The 22,828-nt window shown below is 40.5% G+C and overlaps 2 protein-coding genes across 5 annotated transcripts in view; both read right to left on the reverse strand.

The window, feature by feature from the left end:
* The window catches only part of LOC109852344 (UPF0489 protein C5orf22 homolog), a 434,876-nt gene extending 417,522 nt beyond the window's left edge, over nucleotides 1–17,354 (reverse strand). The window contains exons 1-3 of the mRNA XM_020423423.1: nucleotides 16,940–17,354; nucleotides 16,531–16,676; nucleotides 16,293–16,442 (exon numbers count right to left, since the gene is read on the reverse strand). Coding sequence (XP_020279012.1) covers nucleotides 16,293–16,442; nucleotides 16,531–16,676; nucleotides 16,940–17,002 — 359 coding nt within the window. The 5' untranslated portion in view covers nucleotides 17,003–17,354. The remainder of the gene's footprint in view (nucleotides 1–16,292; nucleotides 16,443–16,530; nucleotides 16,677–16,939) is intronic.
* A 384-nt stretch (nucleotides 17,355–17,738) lies between these two features.
* LOC109852373 lies at nucleotides 17,739–22,480 on the reverse strand. 4 transcript variants are annotated; one of them, XM_020423473.1, is made up of 7 exons: nucleotides 22,364–22,480; nucleotides 22,086–22,276; nucleotides 21,794–21,967; nucleotides 21,504–21,705; nucleotides 21,194–21,389; nucleotides 21,027–21,112; nucleotides 17,739–20,943 (listed from the first exon to the last, which is right to left on the reverse strand). In XM_020423473.1, the coding sequence occupies exons 2-7, from the start codon at nucleotides 22,270–22,272 to the stop codon at nucleotides 18,069–18,071; spliced, it is 3,720 nt and encodes a 1,239-aa protein (XP_020279062.1). In that variant the 5' UTR covers nucleotides 22,273–22,276; nucleotides 22,364–22,480; the 3' UTR covers nucleotides 17,739–18,068. The 4 variants fall into 4 exon arrangements, with proteins under 4 accessions (XP_020279062.1, XP_020279063.1, XP_020279064.1 ...); XM_020423474.1 differs by having other exon boundaries at nucleotides 22,086–22,286; XM_020423475.1 differs by having other exon boundaries at nucleotides 22,086–22,328; nucleotides 22,411–22,464.
* Nucleotides 22,481–22,828: the final 348 nt, after the last annotated feature.

Here is a 22,828-nt window from a genome sequence, read left to right on the forward strand (position 1 = left end):
AGCACTCGTAAGCTAAGTCGTAAAACGCAATCGACTAGAAGAGTTTGCGCATTTCGCAAGATCGAGTTGGTTTTGTTGATTTTTCGCCTGATTGCGACGTTCGATGATTACACCTGCTTCGACTTTCGATCCAACGCAGGAAATGATATCGAACTGACAATGTATTCAAACAAGGACTCGCCACGACAATCTGCATTGTATAAGATGTGCTTCTATAACTTCGCGTTTAATCTTCTTCTTGTTAGATAACACACTAGTTAACTCATCGTTACGTCGTATAATTTAACACAAAACCCTCAAGTAGAATCAAATAAAAATAAACCGAGTATAAAGTATTAAAACGCTTACAGTAATATGCGTCGCTTACGTGTCTTCTAATAATTAGTGTCGTTGAAACATCAACGGACCCACACATGTCAGCGTCAAAAACCGAGTCGTGTGGGTGAGAGATCAGAAGCGATGCATTTTCTCTCTCGAAAGACGCCGCTCGTAGTACGTCGTAAAATTTCACGAGAACGGTAAAATAACCGCGGACAAGAATAACGCGGGACAGAAAACCGCCGTCGCGATACGAATCTGCTATTTTCTCATGAAGCGGACAACACATCTCCGTCATGACTCCACCCACGAATCTCTCTACCTCTCTCTCTTAATACACGTACAATGTGTACATACGTAACACCAATTGCAAAATTCGCGGTGCTCTTACGTAACGCGCGCGGTACATTCGTTCTCGCCATTGTTCTCGTCGTCGGAGCCCCATTGTCGCCTATATGGAGCGCCGGCGTAGGCAAATGAAGAGATCCGCAAACGTGCGCTGCGATTTCTTTCTTCTGCGCTCTATGCGCGTGTCCGCGCGCTCGCAAATACCGCTCGTCCCACGAACCTCCCGAACTTGCTTCGCGATTATAACGCCGTATCGTCGCGCGATCCACGTGCGCGCGTTTCGTAAACTGTCTCTCGTAAATGGGACGCGACGGGATATCTCTGTCGCACTTCCGTGCAAATTAAATCAACGCATCCATTAAAATGAGAAGTTTATGGTAAAATGTGTTCAGAGAAAAGTGACCGCGCGGAATATGTTTATATGTCTACGCGAACCCGCTGATGAAACGCATGCATTATTAACGGTTTTAGCGAGCGCGCAAAAAGCTTTTGCGGTACGTAACGGGACTTCTTCACGAATGCATAAAAATGTTCGACTACCGCGCGTCGTCTTCGCGTATAATTAACGTAGTTCTGCGAAATCGATGAACGTGATTGACTACTTGAATTTTGAAAATGCATTTTTATTTCGCGTCCGAATAACAATTTAACCATCTTTAAAAATATAAATTAACGCAAACATGCTTTTGCAAAATAATATATCTAACAATCAATCTGGTCATTCTCTTTTTCAACTAAAACTCGGAAAATTAAAAATTAGTCTCGTTTTCACAAATGTTATAACAAATGCATTTTTGTGTCAAGTGACATGTATCTTACACTTAGCGACTAATACGTGCGTATTTCTTTCCCGTTTCGACTTTCTCGCGACTGCGATTGCACATGTGATTTTTCCCGCTTTCGCCGTGAAACGAAAGGTAAAGATAACCAGTGAGACAGAAAACCGGTCAGGCGCAATAAAGCTTTTAATTCCACCGCGCGGCCAGCGCGGTGTAAGTGAATTTAAAAGTCGCGTCTTCTATATACCTGCATTTACAGCGCAGTAAAACGGCGCGCCAAGCCTCTAATAGTGCGCATCCGCCGACCGAAGTTGCGCGAGGAGCGTAGAAAACACCGGCGTTTAGAGTTGTAACTAGCAACCAACCGTCAAGATAGTGTACTCTCTCTCTCTCCCCCTCTTTCCTCCAATCAAACTAGAGGATATCTATTACAGAATATTAGAACCACTGGCGTTTTTTTCGATAAATTATTATTTCCCGAAGAGAACTTTCTTCCTCTCCTCGTGCTAGTAGTTACAATCATTCACTGTAAACAACCACATGTTTTGTTTTGTTTTTATTTCGCGATATCACAGCAGAGATCTGTTTATCAATCACGTTGATCGATATCAGAATTGAGCAATAATTTAAAAAGAAAAAAAACTGCAAGCGATGCCCACATATTACCCGGAGAAGAGTTAAATTTATAACACGACACGTTACGTATATTTTCTTCGAGATTGCATGAGATAGAAGATAACAGCGGCGTACGCGACACAGCCGGTGTGATTAACGAGGAAGTTAAGTGTTGTCTGTTCTCTTGGCGTTACGTCGCGTCGTCGTTTGCAAACGCGATTTTAGAATTTTATCCCCCGTATAAGCTAATAAAAAGTTATAACACCAGCATCTCTTACACGTCGTAAAACAGACACGAAAACCGATTTTTTTAACATTTAATGCAGTAAGCACACACCGTCGTACCTAATTAGAGCGGTTCTACGATGTTTGAAATCTGCCATGTTTTTTAAATTATAAGCTCTCTCGGTAGTAACGGTGTGACACGACATAATCTATAATATAGCGATAAAATAGCACCGAGCACTTATTATCGTAAATTTTTTGGCTTTTAACACCATCTACGTTTCGTTCTCAAGAAATCGCGTCACAATCTTACGTTCTTTTTTGTTACTTTTTTTTTTAATTACGATCTTTGACACTTCCAATCGCGGACATTCGTGTGTACATTCAATAAAAAACAAAAACATATCTTCCTAATCATCTTTGATTTTTCTTTTTCTGTTTTCGGCTGGTGTAATTGGCGAATTCGTGAGCGAAGAAAGATGTATAAATAACTCTAAAGATAAAAATAACTCTATAAACTCTGCGAACCTATTCGATTAATTTAATAAGATAATTGTGCGCGCGTGTGTTGCGTATCCCGCATAAAAATAATTAAAATTCTCGTCGCTCGCGCGTTTCTCGAACGTTCCGCAAAGCAACCGCGTATTTTTATCACTCTTTTTTTCCTCGAAGTTTTAACATACAGTATTTAACGATCTCCGGTGATGCGACGACGATGTTGATGCGATTAACCGATATATCAGAAAATAGAGAGCTGTCAGGCAGGTGTGCGACGACGTAAAGGACATCATAATCGAAGATCTTGGAGTGTGTCTTATCGTCTTCGATGCCGCAACTACGGTCATCGGACCGAAACAAGGAACGGCGCGGCCTCGCCCGAGTCTCGGCGCGCCGCGGCGTTTCCACCTTGTGTGTGCGGACGCCGAATAGAGCGCGAAAAGGTGGCCGGTGCACCGTAAGTCCCCGGCGAGCGAGGATTTACGAAAAAAAAGTATCATCACAATTAATCTTGTATTTTATACGCGGTAATAAATCCCAGACGCGTTTATCGTCTGCGAAGATCTCATACCAGATTTATTTTTTTGTCGACACTGCAGCTTATAACATAATCCGTGTTAGGTTAAATGTTAGCGTGTTGGTTAGCGAACGGACGTCATTGGGAGAAATGACGCGCGGTGCATGTAATAACACTGTATCCGTGTATCGGGTTTCGTAAAATCGGTAATAATGTCGGTCGTATATATTATGGCAAAGTATAATTTTGAGCAAAAACTGAACGTGCGAACTAGAAATTTTGTACTTGTTACGAGCGATAACCGTGTGTGTGTGTGTTTTTTGTTACAAGTTTTCCACGTTACACAGCAATCGCGTGTGTAATTTGAGAGCGCGCGAAATGATTGTGTATTACATAGTTCGTGCAACTTTGTATCGAAGAAAAAAAAGATGTGAAATCTCATCCTCGGGCGATGCGCCACTCGAAACATAAAGACCGGAAGCTAATGCGGCGGGATATACGTGGAAATAGATTGCAAGCAGAAACACGCGTTTAGTCTGAAAAAAGTGAGAGGAAGCCATAATTCTGATATGTATACGATGGACTCTGCTAGTCGATATACCGACGCCGTATCCGGTGCACAGGTGAAATAAAAAATGCGAGCGTCGCATTCATCCGATCCACGATACTTCCGGTCACAACAATGTTACCACGTACCGTTTATCGTTTAATTAGGGATCAGCGAAACATTTGAGGGTGTGAGAGAGTGTCATTCTCTATGTTTCATCTCAAGAATAACAGACGGGGATATAAAAACATCAAAAGCGATATAAAAACATAAAAAGATCGAGACGCCTTAATTGCAGAATTTTCTTACAGCTAACCGTCTTATTCATTTCTCTTTTATTTTTTGTTTTACCGCGACACGGACCATTTCTTCATTTCTGCACTTGCTAGCGGCAGTCTTAATTACTTTCGCAGTCGCTTTAATTGCGATTAAAGAACGTGCCCGACAGTATTCTTAAAAACGAGGCAATTGAAACATTCCTTTTCATTGCACATAATTGTGGCCACCTTAATTAATTTGCGCGCGCACACACACACACACACACACACACATAAAAATGAAGAACGAGAGAGGGAAAGAGCGAGAAAGAGTTTTGAACAAGAATAATTACTGACATTAGTTCTTTGTTATTTATATTTTCATTTTGTTCGACACATTTTGTGCCACATAGTGGTAATCAAATGTTACTCAACCGTTTACGTGGATAATTCAATTTATCTTTCGTCCTTTCTCGCATGAAAAGATTATTATAAGCAAACAAAACGTAAAGTTCAGCCGCAGTCGATTGATCTATCGACTCTCAAATGCGAGGATTGTCCTAAACATCGCGCTAGAAGCTGCGGCGGCGGCGTGTGAAGCCGACTTCAATAAATTATGCATCGCTCGCCCTTCTGACATTAAAAGCCGAGTCCGTGCATTGTACTCCGATAGCGCATTGGAAGCGCACCCACAACCATTGTCGACAGATAAACGTAACCTTTGTTCCCAAATAACAAATAGCTGTTTCTATTTAGTTGGAAACCTAACTTCGATCTGCTGACAGAGATATTGTCTCGAGCGTTTCTCTTTTTTTTTCTAGAAATTAATGTCGCGCTAATGCACATTTATTTTGTTTTGTAGAAAGTACTTGTAATTTTAGCAGTTGACAACGCAGTTAACACTCGAATCAAAAACGAACAGTGAAACAAGGTCGCGTTTGTACAAATAAACCAACGCGCGGCGTGATCACACAAGAGGTAATTTTTTTTTTTTTTTCAAGCGACAAAGCGAAGAAGATAATTTTCTCAGCGACACGTACACGCCGCGTGTCTCTTCGCGTTATAGCGTGCATCTTACCGTACGACGATAATTAAAATGTTTGCATGCATCACGCTTGCGTACGATTTTGTGATATCACGTATCCGTGACGGCGATAAGTTTTTACAATTAATTTTTTTATAGATAATTGAAAATGTGCGCTACACATTGAATATGATGTTTACATAGTCTGTAATGTGGACGATTTTAAATACGACTTAACAGTCGGATCGGAAATTATATCGAGAGAGTTAAATAGTTTCGCAAAAGTGGAATAAATTTGTTTTTTTCTTTCAAGACTGTTACGCGACGCGTTCTCAAAACTGCAATACACAGGAAGTGGTGGTTAACGTTTGGTTTTTGCGTTCGAATCGTTTGAACCGATCTTCGAGATTAACATTGCATATGTGACCCGGTTTTTTTCTTCAACGATATCGCAATTTGATAAGAATCTGCGACAACAGTTGCTTTCACCAAAATTCGAAAGTGTCGTCTGCCGATGGCGATGCCATGAATGTTTAATTACACTTGATCGGTATCATCTGCGCTGGTTAGCAGAAATGTGTCTCATAAATAGCATTATTATTTACACGATAACGTCACCTGTAATCTTGCTATTTGGGACAACGCGTGTTTATCCGTTTTAATTATACACATGTTTGATTAAATAAAAATACACGTAATGTTTCCGCGTGATTACATCTCGTTATTCCCTCATTAACATTGTTTACATTTGTCTCACTTTTTTATATTTCTTCTACAGCAGAGTGAAGGCAGCGTAATAATAACATTGTATACATTTTCTTAACAGAATTACTTGCTTTTTTCTAAGCGCAAAATTTATTGTAGCGTGATTTATCAATAACGTGTGTGTGTAGTGTATGTATGTATGTTACACACTCATATAATTGTGCATATTCAATTCACTGTGCTCGTGCACTGATATCGCGCTTTCCCGGAACTTTAACGCAAGCAATATTACGCGCGTTTATGGAGAAACTCGAGCGCGTGCGCTAGACAAAACAAGTTGGCGATCAATTACGATCGCGAATTTTCCTTAATTAATTGCACGCCATGCCCGGGGCTATATCGCGTGCTTGAAAGGCGACCGCGATAAATAGCGCGAACACTCCGCAAAAGGCAGAGACTCAATTCGTCACCGTCATTGTCCGTTCGAAGAGTGGCCTGTGCCGATCTTACGTTCGATCGTGTAATCGCGTCGACAACGACGGTGATTTCGCGAGCGGAAAAAGAGCATCTGCTCTCTGCCACAGCAGAAAAGGCTAATGCGCTCGAATCCGCGTATTCAAACGATCTCCGTCGCCATTCGTCATGTCGGGGAAAAGGCATTCGCTCCGTTGCCACAGTAGAGAGAAAAAAAAAGTTAATGACAAAGTATCGCGATGCCTCGCTGCAATGCTAGAGCAACGCGCATTTTTGTTCTCGTACATGATGAACAGTTGACGATCTTGTCCTCGGGGAATCATGTAAATATCGGGATAATTGGAGGAGGCTGCAATCATCACATCGCGAAAGAAGACGCGCGAGACAAGAAACGAGTTTTGATTATTCTGCAATTCAAGAAGTTTGCGTTCGCGATTTCTCTCGAGATGAAGTAATATCGATAAAAAACAACAAAAAAAAAAAAAAAAAAACACGAAGACTTGATGTAAATCTATACGGACAGAGAAATATACAACTCGAGCGTAAAAGGAAAATGATTCGATAAGCAGAAGAGGAGATTCAGAAGAGAGAGAGGGAGAGAAGGAGGAAGAGGGATCTCATATATTCTTGAATATTTCCAAGATCTGCCTCCGGAGAGAGGCAGAGAAAGAGAGAGAGAGAATTATGCTCGAAAACCGCAACGGCAACAAGAAGGGAACTGTTCACCCGGTGTGATTTAGTCTACTGTTCTCTGATAGTACAACGACAGTGACAAATTTCCCGTGTACCTTATTACCGCCGGTATACACCGTCGAGAGAAGAATGGCAACACGCAGAAGGCACGGAATCGGTAAGCAAAGAATAATTTATTCCCGCGAAACTCGGTTCAAGAGGTTAATCGAATACTCGTGTCACGGACGGTTTAGCGTCCCGGTGCTAACCACCGCAGAGACGCCGAGTCTTCCTTGAGCATCTCGTCCCTTTTCTCGCCGATACGCTCGCGCCGAGATGTAGCGCGGAGTGTGCATACGTGTGTGTGTGTGTGTGTGTATATGTATTATCCGCTAAGCCAACCTAAGTAAGCAACGATCGCGCATCCGCCTACGAGATAAGGCGGATTGTTTGTCAAAGTCTCGCCGATTCGTCTTACCGTGCCAGCTTCAACAGACACATATTGTCGCCTCGCCCACGTGCATATGAACGAGATTTTCTCTCGACACCGTGTGTCATCGCTCGCTTCCACCAAGGATGCATTTATTTATTCAGTGTACCGCTGTCCAGCTTCGTTTAAAAAAGTGCGCGCATCCCGCGCATAATAACAACACGAGTGTATAATAATATTGCGTCATTCTCTCTTCACCAAAGAATTTCTGACACGATTTTTCAGTTCGTTTGAGAAAAAAAGAAATCACTTCGCGGAAATTTCCCGGCGAGAAAAAACGCGTCGAAAGAGAACAAATCGCTTATCGCAGAAATTACTCGCGTTTCTGTCTACTTTGTTGTACGATCGTTGAAAGTTCACCGACGGTGATTGCGCGCAATGAAGATTATAGATCGCGACGTACAGAACACACGAAGCTAATTGAATATGACAATTCATTTTCAGTTAGATGTGCGTTCGGCGTCCTCGCGATGATTGTAATATGGCAGTCGTTTCCAGGAAATGACTTTCGACAGACATAATCGTCCGTCTCTTTTTGCGTCGAGCGACGGAATGTGAATGCAGCATCCCTTCATTAACTTCTTGCGAGCCGAACGCGTCAGCTGCGCGAGGTGATATGATGGAGTAAATTCCGTCGCGGAAGGATAGAGTGAAGACGTACCGGTGTCACTTTACTCGTTGTTATAAACGCTGTTTTGAGTTACAGGAAATTATGCACAAGCCGCGGTTGCGGAGCCGTCAGCCGACCTGTCAGCCGCTAATAGCGGCATCATACATTCTACATGACGTAGCGTGGCACCGTAATTATTATTAATAGTAGCTCGTATATTTCGCAAACAGAAGTGGAGATCATAGTAAAACGCGCATGCTCGTAGAACTAATTCCGCGCCGTCACGCGCCGTATATATCTGTAGGTGCGAGCAAATAATAATTGTACAAAGCGAAGGAGTATTTACGAGCGGCGTTCGCGGTAGAAATGAAAATCGCCGATTATACGGCGCTAGGCTTTCACGCGGGAGCTATAATGAATTGTGTGGTTCTCTTATTGAAGTAAAAGCACAGAGAAGTGCTTAACTTCAGAGCGCAACTAAATTATTATTATATTATTCATTTTATATGGTTGCCATAAATTTATATAAGCGCGCGCGCGTTTCAAACGCGATCTCCACTCGTGTTTGCGAAATATGTGTACGCAAATGTTAATTATCGCCATTAGTGATAATTAACATTTGCGCTAACAAGTGACTGTTTGGGAAAAAAGTTTGACTCTCTAATTTAAAAACTTGTAAAGAAATATAGTGCGCTTTTAACGAACCAATTTTACTACTTAAATTTCTGCATTAAGAAAATAAATAACCTTGCTAACTGTTCGTATAATTTGCGCGTGACTTGTGTGTTCTCGAAAAAATTTCACCTCCGATTTCGCACACAAGAGGGAATGCCATATGCGTACTTTGGTGAGCAGAAAAAGCGACCGTCCGAGCAAAATAAATCTTGGAACAGAAGACTAGTATGCGGTTTCTCGTTAAATGTCGTGAAAAATTACGCGTCTCTGAAATTACGAGATTATTGAGAAAAATAACAAGCACCGAATATAAACCGGCAATCTATTATCACTTTTCTTACCCTCGTACCGTAATGAAATAAAGTTCTCTCTACATTGGGCAAGAAAGAAATCTACATAATTGCGTTTTTCGCGCAAAGTACACGTGCTAATCACTGACAAAATTGCGACAGAATGTTTCCAAATTAAATTCCAAACTTACAGCACGTATTATAATTGATCCCTTAAATACATGTACGCTTTTTTTCAACTTTTTCTAATACAAAGAGAGTTGTGTTTATGTAGATAAACAAAAGAATTAAGCTTTAATAATTGTCTCATTGTTGCAAGAAATAAACGTACGATTGTTTAAAACAGGATAAGCGAAAAAAATCATCGCGAAACAAAATTGATAAAGTCAGATATGCGAGCGCAAGCAAATGATATACAGTCAATTAAACATATAATACACATAAAATGAAAATATACGATCGCGATGTTTGTAATCGCATATAAGCGTACGATGGCGAAAAGAAGATAATAAGCTGATTCATAACGGAAAAAAAGCATATTATACAGGCGCGTGTTGCGGATGCGCGCGAGAATAAGCCGAACGATATTGCGAGAAGGCACAACTACATATTTATCCCTGGTTCGCTCAGAATATCATCAGAACCGATCCAAAAGTACGATCATCGCGCCTCAGGGCCGATCTTATCTCGCGCCGCCGTGGCATCGGCTGCCTACGCACGAACGTCCCCGCGTGACGGACGTCTGAATGTGCATGCGCGCAGCTGCGCTTCACGCGCGGGACACCCACCGGCAATTATGCACGTCGTAACGTACGTACGAGGGCGAAAAAAGAAATCGCGCGAGCGAAGGAGAGCGGCGGCGCCGTCGCGCAGCGCGCGCGCGAAAATGCGACGCGAGTAGAGATATACGAGCGTACGTATCGCACGCTACGTGTGCGTATACGCGCGTGTAGAAAAGACGACTCGTCGCACATTCTCTCGACTATTTGTCAACGGCTGAAAGACGGTTGCTGAGAGATTTCTCGCGACTTCTCTCGTCGCCGTGTGCACCGCAAACGCAAGTAAAAAGAGGCGGAACGCCACCGCGAGAAAAGTCTCCGCACATTCTCTCTATCGTTTTCTCTCTCTCTCTCTCTCTTTCTTTCCCTCTCGTCTTCCTCTCTCTGCGTAACGAGATGGTGCACGTTCTTCTTGCGCGTGAATCGCAGGTACAAATCGCCGCGGTGAGATCAAAACCCGGCGCGTATTCGCCTTCGTATACGCTGAAACGCACACACATACTTAGGTACTGCACAGTCAGATAATCCACCATATAACTTCGTCGTCACGGATATGATACATGCGATGTATCATATCCGCGACGACGAAGTTATACGGTGGACATGTAAATATATATATATATCTAGAAACGGATGCGCGTACATATGTATGACGCTGCGTGTTTCATGTGGAGGCACTTGCGAGAAGTAAAAATATGAAGCGAGTTTTACAATTCTGCAGCTGCGAGCGGCAAATTCGCCCGGGCAACTAGCAGAGCGGAATAAAAGATTTTTCTTTTTTCGTCAAAACTTGCAATTCGCAACGTTGACATTTGCGCCAACTGTTATTCGATATATCCGATATATTGCAAACGTTTCACAAAAAAATATTTTAAATTAAATAATATATAGTTTCTTCGCTCATTTAAATGAAGATAACGTGAAAAGCTCTCCTGTGTGGTTGTCAGGTCGGATGACGGAGTTCAGGGATTATTTATTGCGCGATATACGCCAATTTTTTCGCGAAAGAGAAAATCCGACAACTGCATTCCGACAACTACGGTCGGCGGCGACTGCATTTTATTGCAAAGCCTCATTGATGAAATAATAGAACCGGATATGCGATTGCGGTATTTAAGTGCCCTGATCGTTCAGGTATGGGACACGTGAGTGTGGATAAAAGCGATAATTTTCAGCGCAGCTGGGTAAGGCGAGCAAAAATGGAAGCTGTCCGCGCGCTCGGCTTCTTAAAACTTGATGTATATACGCTCTGCCATCGAATGCCGCGCATTCTCGCGCTCTGGCCTCGCGGTTCTCTAGTGCCGGAAAGATTTTTCTGCGGTCTGCTAAAATAGCCTCTCCCTGTGTTTGCCTGTGTGGGCAAAGTGGTTGGACCCGGCAACGCACGCGCGCGCGATATCAGCAGCCTTGCAAGGCTGTTGCCTGTGACAAAACAATCTCGCTTAAAATCAAGTAGTAAAACCCGTTGTTGCGTGACATATTTAAGTGCGCGCGCGCGCGCGCGCGAGCCCCTCGACGAATCGCAGCGAGAGGCCGACTAACCGGTTCATATTTCACGATTTTTATAATGCAGCTTTAGAAAAGACCGCAATGCACCGTAATTTAGCGACGTGTAGAGCGCGGGACGAAAGATATGGGATTTTTCAAAACGTCGTTGAAGAGAGAGATTCTACATTCGGTGTGTAACAAGATAATAATTAATTCAAATAACAAGTGAACACTATTATTGATACAGCAAACAACTTGTGAATAGCTCACTGATAATGTAATCTCAATGGTCTCTCGTAAGAGAAAATAACTTTATGTGAAGAATAAAAAATCAACATTTTCCCCGGCGATAGAATATCTATAAGATTTGCATACGTTTCACGCGTACTACAGATAATAAAATCCACTAATTAGTGCACTCGATGCACTCTGTACGGTTTACGTAACCGGTTGGCGGAGTGGTCAAAGCAATTGAGAAATGTTATCCCAATGCATATCTAACGGTCCACTGAGGAATAGCCTTAACGAATCAATCGGCGAAAAGAGACAAAGAGAAAAAGATGAATAAAGGAAAAAGGAAAGAGAGAGAGAGAGAGAGAGAGAAAGAGAGAGCACGAGGATCAAGAGATTGAGGACTCGATCTTTGCGGGATCGATGCTAATTTCTGAGGTCGTGCGCTGACCAGCTCGCGATTGGTTTACACGAGTGGCGGCTTCTTTTGTTCCCTCTTGGCCCAAGTACCCGCCGATATATGTGGAGCAACCTGGCGACGATCGTGATATGTCAGACGGCACCCACGCTCCTGCGACTTGAGGCTCGCCGTGCCACTTTTGCCCGTTACCCTTTCCGGCCCTGACCCGACTTGTCTTGTCGTCACTTCGTTCTAAATCTCCTTATTATCCTTCAGCGCGCTTGTCTGCTCGCGCAAATCCAAACTTTTTTCCGTTGCCGTTGCAGAACAGAATTATTTTTATTTTTGCGCTAATAAAACGAACCGAATTGTTTTCAGAGTTCAATTTTGCAAATGCGATCACTTATTAAAATACAAACCAAATACTACAGTATATAAAAACTCAAGATAGAATTTAAAAAATATAAAAAAATAAAATACACGACATTTCAAATATTCTCTATATCTTCTTAATTATCTCTTTGTATCAAAAAAAAAAAGAAAATGAGGATGCAAGATAAGAAATGAGATTGGAAAACTTGTGTGTTTTTTCTTTTACTTAATGAAACTAATTGCTACCTTTTACGAATGTTGACATCACTGTCGCATATATATGCGCGAGCAGCACTATTATTTTAATCCCCTTCTCCTTTGAAAAGAAGGCGCGATGGCTGACGATTGCATTCGCCATCCGCTACGATTTCTCCCACTACGAGCGCGCTCTCTGTCCTCCTACTCTGATTCCTGTTGGGCCACCTCTTCCTGAAAAGTGTACCATCGCCGACTATTGGGTGTAACTGAAATCGAGGCTACCGGGATTGGACGGTTCGCAACGCTCGCCTAGGAATGCCGCGACCTCGTGCAACGAATACAGCGCCCGCGCGACACACGTGAGGATGCAGATTAATGTAATCTTCGTAAGCCTTCCCTCCTCTCCTCTCTCTCTCTCTTACCCTCCCACACACATATATACATACGCATTATCGAGCTTCGATCGGCAATGATCACGCCTCCGCGCGCCACGTGAAGGATTTATGTTAATTTTCATCAACCTTCGCTGAAATTAACCGTTTTACGTAACGCGCTTAGATTCTTTTATTTATTCCAATATATCGTCGCGATGAGGAAAAAAGCACTGCTCCGTTCGATCTGCTCGATAATGTTGCTCCCTGTAGCGATCAGGCCGCGGAACACTTTTCGAGATAACGAAGAAGTATTGGCGTCCGAGCCGACGGGCATGCACATTCGGATCAATAGGAACGGACGAGATTGATGAGGAGAAAAGGTGGAGGAGTCAGTTAAAGCGACAGGAGAAAGACGACGCGCGAGACAACCGCAAAAAAGATCGACAAATAGAATGTCGGCTAATTTGCTGTCGGATCTGAATTTGAAATTTTGTGCGCGTTATTATCTCGGCGCGTGTCAAAGCACGTGTTGCCAATCGAGAAAAAACACATATATTATCTGTTCTAAAGAAAGATAAAAACTTTACTTTATTACATCGTAAAATATAAGAAACTCTAAAACTTCAATGAATAATTTGTCGATTAATCTGCAATTAACTTTTGTTTTACTCGTTGTCAGGAAGTTGCAAAATGTACGAAATGTAAAATTGCATCAAGCGCGATTTTCTGCCGATCGAACAGAAAAAAAACCTACAAGGAAGTATCTATAGGTATTACACGGATCGAATACCGTATTAACAATTCCGCGCTATATTTTACACACCGCCAGATAAAACTATTTTGCACACGTGAAATCCAGACGTCGATTCAACGGTGCCGTCCGTGCTGAGTGTCACGAAACGTGAAACAGAGCACAAAAAGAACAATCCACGATGTGGATGAGAAGGGCACACAAGGAAACCGAGTTTACGAGATGATTGTCCTACGGGCCCTATTCATTCGGCGCGGAATCGCCAAGCGGATCTCTATTGTAGATTATTGCGCCATTGTCCATTGTCGCAATCCGCCACACAACTGGCCTTCTTAGATCCCTCTCTTTGACACAGGAGAAAAAAGTTCAATGAGAACGAAGACGGGGGGCGGCATCTCGGATTGAAGTGCTCGAAATATACTTCGGGGGATTGTCGAGTGCGAAAAATACCGAATGTTAACATATATGTACATGAAATTATCAGAACTTCCTCAATCGAGCGCAAGTTTCAACATAAAAATTTAAAAATTTACCGAGAGTGAATAGATAGAAAGAGATTTTTTTATTGAGATCGCATCTTGATTTCAATTAGTACATAGTACAAGTACATTTTCACTTCGAATACAAAGTTATGACGAAATTAACGGCAATTAGCGGGAATAAGAGGTGTATCACGTGCCCTCCCATGTTAAGCGATCCGTTAAGAAGAGGTGGAAGGTGTGCAGCTTGCACGCAACGCACGGGCGAAGGAAGTTTTATGTCGCTTGCGAATGGGACGAACACATCGATGGGAATCGAATGATGCGGAACCAGGCACCTGCGTGGGTACAGGCAATTACGTATGAATAACTTCGACGAAAAAGCAGCCGCACGATCGCACGCCCTCCCGATCTTATCGCGCACGCAGTGTCGCGCGCATTGCCGAGAAGGTGTACGCACGACGGCGCTAAGGCTCGGTATGACAGTGCAATTATCAATAATTGAGAAATTTTTTTTCGTACGTAATTCAATATAACGAGCCGGCGCGCTCATTAATTTGATATTACGAGCGCTGTCTCCGAACTCCCGTTATTACACATCGCCGCATAAGACCATTAGCCTCTTTTCGCGACATACAATTTATAGTTTTTCTTTTTCTTTTTAACTGATTCCGCGAAAAGTTTCGAAGACGCATAATTCAGGTCGAATATACGTTCCAACAAGTTGACCTAAATCATTCGAAGTTTGTGAGTTATCAAACGCGTGTGTAGAAGATATTAAAATTGCACATATTTTCTGCGTAAATTAATTCTACAATTTTCTGAATATTCAAACATTAATGCGTAATTACATTTAATTAACGATTCGAGTTTAGTTAAAAAAGCCTGAACAGTTATATATAAATATATATATAACTTATATAAATAATATAATACTGACCATTTATATATAAATAATATTGACATAAGAAAGCAATATAGTAAAAAAAGAAATACAGTTTTGTGTGTATTGCTTTCGATCGTCGAAATTAATTTGGATCGTAAAGAATTAAGTGAAGGAAGATCATAACGGTGATACAATCCGCGTGTCTCGCTCACGATCCACGAAACACACACACATACCCACGGTAATTCGAGAAACATAACTCAAGTCCTGACGGACCGCTGAATCACGAGCGCCGGTTTCTCGAGTGGCGTATATCGCATCGTGGCGGCGTGTCGGCTTCTCTTTTGCTACTTTACTCGCCCTTTTTTTTTCTTATCCTCTGCTGCTCATTCGTTCCCCCCTCGACTCGTCAACCTTCCGGCCGCCTCGGTACACCTTCGCCCGAGTGTGACTTTTCGCCGCCGCGCGCGTATTACTCTCTCCCTATGGCTCGTGTGAAATGACCTTTACGGGATTGAATTGCTGCGCACGATAATTGGACAACGTTCTGTCTTCGCCGTATATAATGACACGGCTGATAATTAAAGTCTCTTGATGCTGGCAAACTTCGAACTAATATCTTGTTCATCGAAAACTGTTAGCCCTTCGTGGACAGACCTCAAAAATGATTTATTTACTAGTTGAAGAAACTGTGAGATCTAGGCAACTTTAAAAATATCTTTGCTTTAAAAAATTAATCAATATTTTTTTAATTTTGTTTTTTTGAATCAAAAGTTTGAACGATTCTGCGTGATAAAAAAAATAACTTGAAAAAATTTCTAGTTTCAAAGATATAAGTAAGCGTTTAAAAAAACCTACTTTTTATACTAAATTGCAATTTTTGAGTGGGTTTAGGAGACCCATGTCTGTCCGCGAAAAGTTAATATACATATATATAGTAATATCAACAATGAAACGTGATATATATACGTTTGAGAAGAGCTTGCTTAGGATAATATATTGTTGCTTTATTTTCAGATAACATTATATATGGAAAAATATATATGTGTAAAGAGATATTATATGTATATGTAAAACCAACATCTGAACACGACCGAAGCATGCAAAAAGAAGTAGAATTTCACCAAGCTTCTCTCCTTCCACTGTATTGTGTTTTAAGTACATACTGTGTTATATCTTCAGTGAAACACAATACGCCATTACATTTTCATACAGTGAAAAACACACGAAGAACAAGTTGGCGAATTTACGCAGCAAAAGTCAGAAAACTACATCGAATTACGTACCTACCTTATCAAGCCGGTCTCTTTGTGCTTGCCGATAAGAAACGTCAGCATACCGTCGGTCATCTGATTAGCCCACGGTGGTTTCACCCAGATCAGATTTTTCAAATGACCCGCGTACGCTGCCGGTAAAATCCAATTTTCGATGCTGATCTCACTAAAAAGACATTCAGTGTAACATTTTGCGATGAAATTAAATATACGTATGAAATGCAAAAGTATATGAGAAAGCATTTTTTTTCTACCTGAACAATTTATTCTTATCCCAAACCGTGTCGGCGGGCATATCTTTGGGTATCAACATATCAGGATGCGAATCCAGATGTATGAAGGTGTTGCCTTCGAACGGCAGATGCTTCGATCCCACACACCGATATATGAACGGCAATACCTGAGAATACAGTAAGCATCAGCACTTGCATCGCGCGCAGAATGTCTCAAAACTATCGGAAAATGTTCTAAAGATTTTTTGATTTTCTTAAAACAAAAATATTCTTACACCATGGTTTTAATAAAAAACAATGATAAGCATGTAGAGATCAGTATTTCAAAGCGCGCGCTGTGCCTCTATCGTCGCGACATCTAGTGGGACAACAGTGACATAGCGAACACATCGTGTCCGGTTCGGTGCGCCGCGCGTTCGAATATGCTCACCTCATCGTGATCCTCAACCACATAGATTGGCGTTCTCTTGAAGTACTTGCGTACGAACGACATGTTTCGCAGATGTATACGGCAAAGTATTTGATCGCGAAATTATATTATACAACGCGTACCTATAAGATCGCGCCGAACCGACGAGACGCGACCGCGATAATTAGCTCCGCGAGACGCAATAAAATAAAATAAAATGGACACTCGGAATCGCAAGCACGCGACGCACTGCTTCACGCGTAAGCACGTGGTCATCGACTGAAGTTTGTCCTTTTAGGCGCGCGCCTCGAACGATCATTTCACGAATAAAAGGGACAAGGGCATCGCATAGGGGTTTACGCCGAATTTCTCACGAGACGAGTTTCGTAAGGTGGTTCTCGTTTTTTTTTCTCTCTTTTTCTCTCTCTCGTATTTTAGCCTGGGTTCCCTCCGAGGACAAGGACGCCTCGGAAACTTGATCTCTCTAACTCGCAGCCGGCAAACGGCGGACGAATATATCGTCAAGTATCATTCGATAACTTGGCTTGAATCAATTTTAATTTTCCCCGTAGCGGGTCACAAGCCGTAGACTCGCTTGAAGTCGAGTCGATTTTCAATGAGGCAACGGTCGACTCAAATGTATGCAATCAAAAAATAAAATTTTTATACTTACATATTCTTCCCAAATGTCATAATTTATCAATTTCCCTAAAAATGTTTTTTGCGTAATTACTAAATTATTATTAAATAACATTTAAAAAATACATATAAGACTCAAAGAGTCAAGTTATATTTCTGCTTATTATTTATTACTTGGCTTACAAAATTATTATTGTTATAATTTAATATATGTTAACTATTTAATATTAGGTGATTGATGAAAAAAATTATACAAGATTCGATCGCGAAAGAGCAATCCAATTACATAACTGCAGGTAGCGTCGAATCGGTAGGAAAAGGTCACCTACGGCACACAGTTATGTCTCGTCGATGCGTTAAGTATCGGTAATGTGCGACCTTTCACTATCGATTGATTCACATGTCATTTTGTTGTTGCCCCGCTTTAATCATAAACACATCGTGAGAAAAGTCCAACAAAAATGCGATCCTTCATCCGTGCGCAAATTTCGTAGTTCCAACAAGATAATCACTAACTGTACCGAGGCCAATTCTCAAACATTTGTGACTGATAGATCTGAAGATGCAACCGCTCTGTTTGAGTTCTCAAAGACGATAGAAATTTCTCAATATCCGCCTCGTGAACTTTATCCGTTTCGCTCTCGTCTATCCTCGGAACTTTTGAAGTTTTAGAACGACGTTTGGTTTTGGGTGCCGTATGTTGCGATGTACGATTGGACTGTGACGTTTCGCTTTCATTTGCGGATGAAACTTGGATCCAAGTAGGCATGTACGAGTTCTGATTAAAATAATCATCAATCTGACTAGATGGGCACGCTCCCTCTTCTGTGATCGAATAGTAGCTTAAATTGTGTGAAGTTTGTAAAGAAGAGCTTGGCACTGTTGAAGTTATCGGAGCGCTTCTCTTCGTATTTGCGGTTACACGTACGTCTGATTGTGCTCTCGAGTATTTTGCAGATGTAGTTGAGTTATTTGCAGTGGCTTTGGATTTCGAATTGTTTTTAAGAGATTTCACAGGTTTACTATATTTCCTATGCCACTCCTCCATACTGTTGTAAACAACGTTATTTGTCTGTACAGGTTTAAAACTAGTTGGAACTTCTATTTTGAAAAATGCATTTTTTTTGTTATCCTTTCTGCAGCTATTTCTAGACGTTACCTCTTGCTGATTGTTAAATATAGTTTTATTAGCAATCGGGTTTATAATATTCTCCATTTCGGGAAATACAAAGGACGACTCGCTCGGCGTACTTATATGTTCATCATCTCCTTCGTCCTCTTGTCTATTCGCGTAAACCTTTTTAATACTGTTTGAATCTTCTTTGTTTAAAAGGTTTTCATTATTTTGATTTTCAATTAAGATTGTATTGAGATCAGGAGTGTTGCAGTTCGTATTTTCTATCTTGTCTTGATAGACTGTAATTTCATCGGAAGAAATCTCGCTTACTTCGTCCTTTTTTGAATTCTTTTCATCGGCTATATGTGTTTCCGGCACAGCATCCGTTAATTTGTTCTTACGGTTCCTTTTCGTTGCTTCCTCAATAAGAAGTGCCTTCATATTCGAAAAAGACAACTTTTCATCTTTTATCTTCTGAATTAAATCGCGTCTTTCGCTTTCACTCAAAAATGCTATGTAATCTATAATTTCCCGTAATTTCTCGCTAGGATCCTGATACGTGCTCAAATGCTGCAGAGCTTTGCGGTATTCCTCGATCTCGGAATTCGACATCATTAAATTGGGCATACGCTCGTCGATACTTATAGGATACGGAAAGTACGCGTTAAATTTGGTTCCCATCTTAGAGAAGCGACTCTTGAAGTCTTCTATTTCCCTGTACATGTCTAACAGGTTGTTATCCGAATTGCACGCCGAATACGTATAAGTTTTTTGCACTTCCTCGTCGCTGCGAAGTTGCGGAAAAATACATAAGAAAGCCCGTTTTTGTATATCGAGGAAAGTTTTCAAGGCAGAAAAATATTCTTCGTACGCTAATTTATGAACGGACTCGGTCATGCTCGTGTCATCTAATAAGCTGATTTCAAGATCAAGTTGTTCTTTCCAATTGGAAGCTATTTTCAGCAAAGATTCTTCATCATTTGTATGAGAGTCATTGCCAATTTCCTTCATTTCCTTGGCGTACATTACTAAGTAATCGTTTAATTCCTTCGACATTTTATTATCTTTGGAGTCCAATTTTTCCATAGACAATTCCAAACTGCATATTACATCTTCAGACGGTGTTTGTACAATAAGTTTCGAGTTGTCACTCGCACTAACAAACTCTGGCACAGAAGTTGATACATTACTTTCTTCTTTTTCACCGAGCAAAGGCGCCTTTACGCATTGAATAATATTTTCTATTTCGACATTTGACAGTTTACGATCGTTTATACACGAGAGATCCACATCGAACGTAATATCTTCATTCAATTTTTTCATAGGGAAAGACTCATCCGTACGATTAGTGGAAGTAGCTTCGGACAAGTCTGTAGGTATGTTTTTATCTCTCTCGCAAGTATCAGCAGATTTGTTTCTAATTTTTTCTTTAACAAAACATTCAAGTAACGAACTAATCTTTATCTTTTTATCTACATTAGTTATTTTTCTATCTTTCTTGTTATTCCTTATGTGAGTCATACTGTCTGATGATGAGTCATTTTCCATGATAGTAAAATTCATATTCCTCAATGATGACGTGCGATTGCTTATCAAAGCCTTTGGCAACATATTCGCGCATTCGCTATTACTCGTGATGTTATTGGTTACGTTACTTTCTGATGATGACGCGCTTTCGCTCACGCAGTGACACACGTTATGTTTTGCAATGGAAGCTTCGGCAATATTATTATCGGATACTGTATCACTGATTAATTCTGAAACAGGTATTGTCATAGGTGCGCCGTGTTTAGATTCAAGAACCGTTTTATCGATATCCGAAAGCTTGTTATTGTTGCTTGTCTCGGACGTATCTCTCGAATAAACTTTTTCAAACATCTCAGTATCGTTAGCCCAAACATCACTTTCGTAATTATTGAGTTTGAATACATAAAAGTTTGGTCCACCAATTGAAGTTAACAATTGTTTGAACAATGACAGTTCCCTTTTGGAAACAATAGTAAAAGAGACCCCATGAGAACCATAGCGTCCGGCTCTGCCGATTCTATGTAGATATGTCGTCGCATCTATAGGTAAATCTAAGTTCACGACCATGTTGATATTTTCTACATCTATACCCCTTGCGGTCAAGTCTGTGGTCAGCATAATTCTACATTCGAAGTTCCTCAATTTCTCAATTGCTTCCAATCGTTTATTCATGTCTTGATGTGCAGAAATGTATGAAGATGAAAATCCCATAGAGTTAATGTTATTGCTTACTGACTGAGCTCTGCAATACAACGAAATTTTAAGAATGAGAATAGTATTGAATCACTCAAAAGTAAAAACTAATAAATTAAAAGAATTATATACCGTGACTGATAATTTGAAAAGACCAAGCACTGTTTAAATGCAATATTAGTAAATATTTTCACCAGCTCATCCATCTTTATTTTTACCTAAAAATAGATTCAAACATAGATTAATACAAATAATCCATTTATTAATTAAAATCTAGTTTCTTTTCTAAAAATAAGAACCTGTTTCATGGCATTAGGATGTTCAGAAACAACAATTACAAATTGTTTGATCCCTAACAAGATCGGTCCATCAAGATCGGGCGATGTTAACACTGGTGAGGACATGTATGTTTTTAAAAATGTTTCCAAATCTCCTGGATAAGTAGCGCTTGAGGCTATAATTTGTTTATTGGTTGGTAGTTTAGAAAATATAAAACTACAATTTAAAAACAAAACAAATTATTAACTCGATACAGTTCAGATGTAAAGTCAAATTACTGACAAAAAAAATGTGACAGATTAACTTTCAGTATTGACTGTACACACTAACTTAATATCTCTCTGAAAATTTATTTCCATTAACTTATCCGCTTCATCAAGAACGAATAATCTGACTGTCGAAACTTTGAGAAATCTTTTTTCAATTAAATGCCTAATTCTGCCCGGAGCACCAACAGCTATATGACATGCATTCAACTTTCTCTTGTCCTCTTCTACTGATATTCCACCAACAAAATATTCAACTTTCAATCCTAAAGTAATAAAGATTGTATATATTAACCAAAATAAATACTAATATATCTGACATATGTAAAACAACCATTTATTGACTGAATATACCTTCTATTTTTGAACCTATTGTCTTAATAACCTCAGATATTTGAATAGCAATCTCTCTAGTAGGTGCTATTATTAACACTTGTGGAGATGATATATGAGTGTTTATCATTTCAAGTGCTATTATACCAAATACCACAGTCTTTCCAGTTCCTGATTTGGCACGTACTATTAAATCTGAAAATCATTAAAATAATTTTGGTGTTTGTAAATATTGTTACGATTTCATCTTAAAACAAAGTCTTTATAACAGCAAGTTCGTTAAACGTGTTGTATTATATATAAATGTGAATACCAAACCCAATACGGCCCAGGGGAATAGCTTTTAACTGTATGGGAGATGGTAGCTGAAATCCAGCAGTGATCAACCCATCCGAGATCTTTTGCGAAAGGCCCATTTGACAAAACGTGACATTTTCTTGTATTTTTATATCTCGCGTTCGTTGTTTCTTGCTTAAGTCATGTGCGGTGTAGAGAGCCATTTCTCTGGACAAATCTATTATAAAAATACGCAACTACGCACAACAGAATGCGCGTACTTAAGTGATTAGTAATATCGTTCAATATACTTACTTATTAGAATTGAACTTTACAAAGATAATTAATAAATTGTTGTTTACAATCACTCATCAGCCGGTTCGTATCTTGAAACGCAAATGATAGTTTTTGATCGACCAGTATCAATGTCCACGTGACTTCTGTGTACAACATTTAAGTCCCATGTTACAAACATCTAGGCTACGTTTCGAAGTACGCGTTCCAGTAGTAAAAATCTATACTTCACGTCACATGTGCTATAGATTTCTAGCACTGGCAGTGAATATTGTGAACGTAGCCCTAGTAACTTTAGATCCCGTAAAGGCGTATACATATTGACCAACTAGCATTGGTCGATCAGACAAATTGTTCGAATGCGATTGGTCATTGTTTCTCTTTTCGTTCGAGATCGCGGATCAATTTTTTGACATCATGGATACAAGACTTTAGTTTTGTCTTCAATCTGTGATGATGATGCGTTTACATTTGTATCTACAGTAG

The sequence above is a fragment of the Pseudomyrmex gracilis genome, unplaced genomic scaffold, assembly GCF_002006095.1.
Source record: "Pseudomyrmex gracilis isolate BER0280 unplaced genomic scaffold, ASM200609v1 scaffold_28, whole genome shotgun sequence".
NCBI lineage: Eukaryota > Metazoa > Arthropoda > Insecta > Hymenoptera > Formicidae > Pseudomyrmex > Pseudomyrmex gracilis.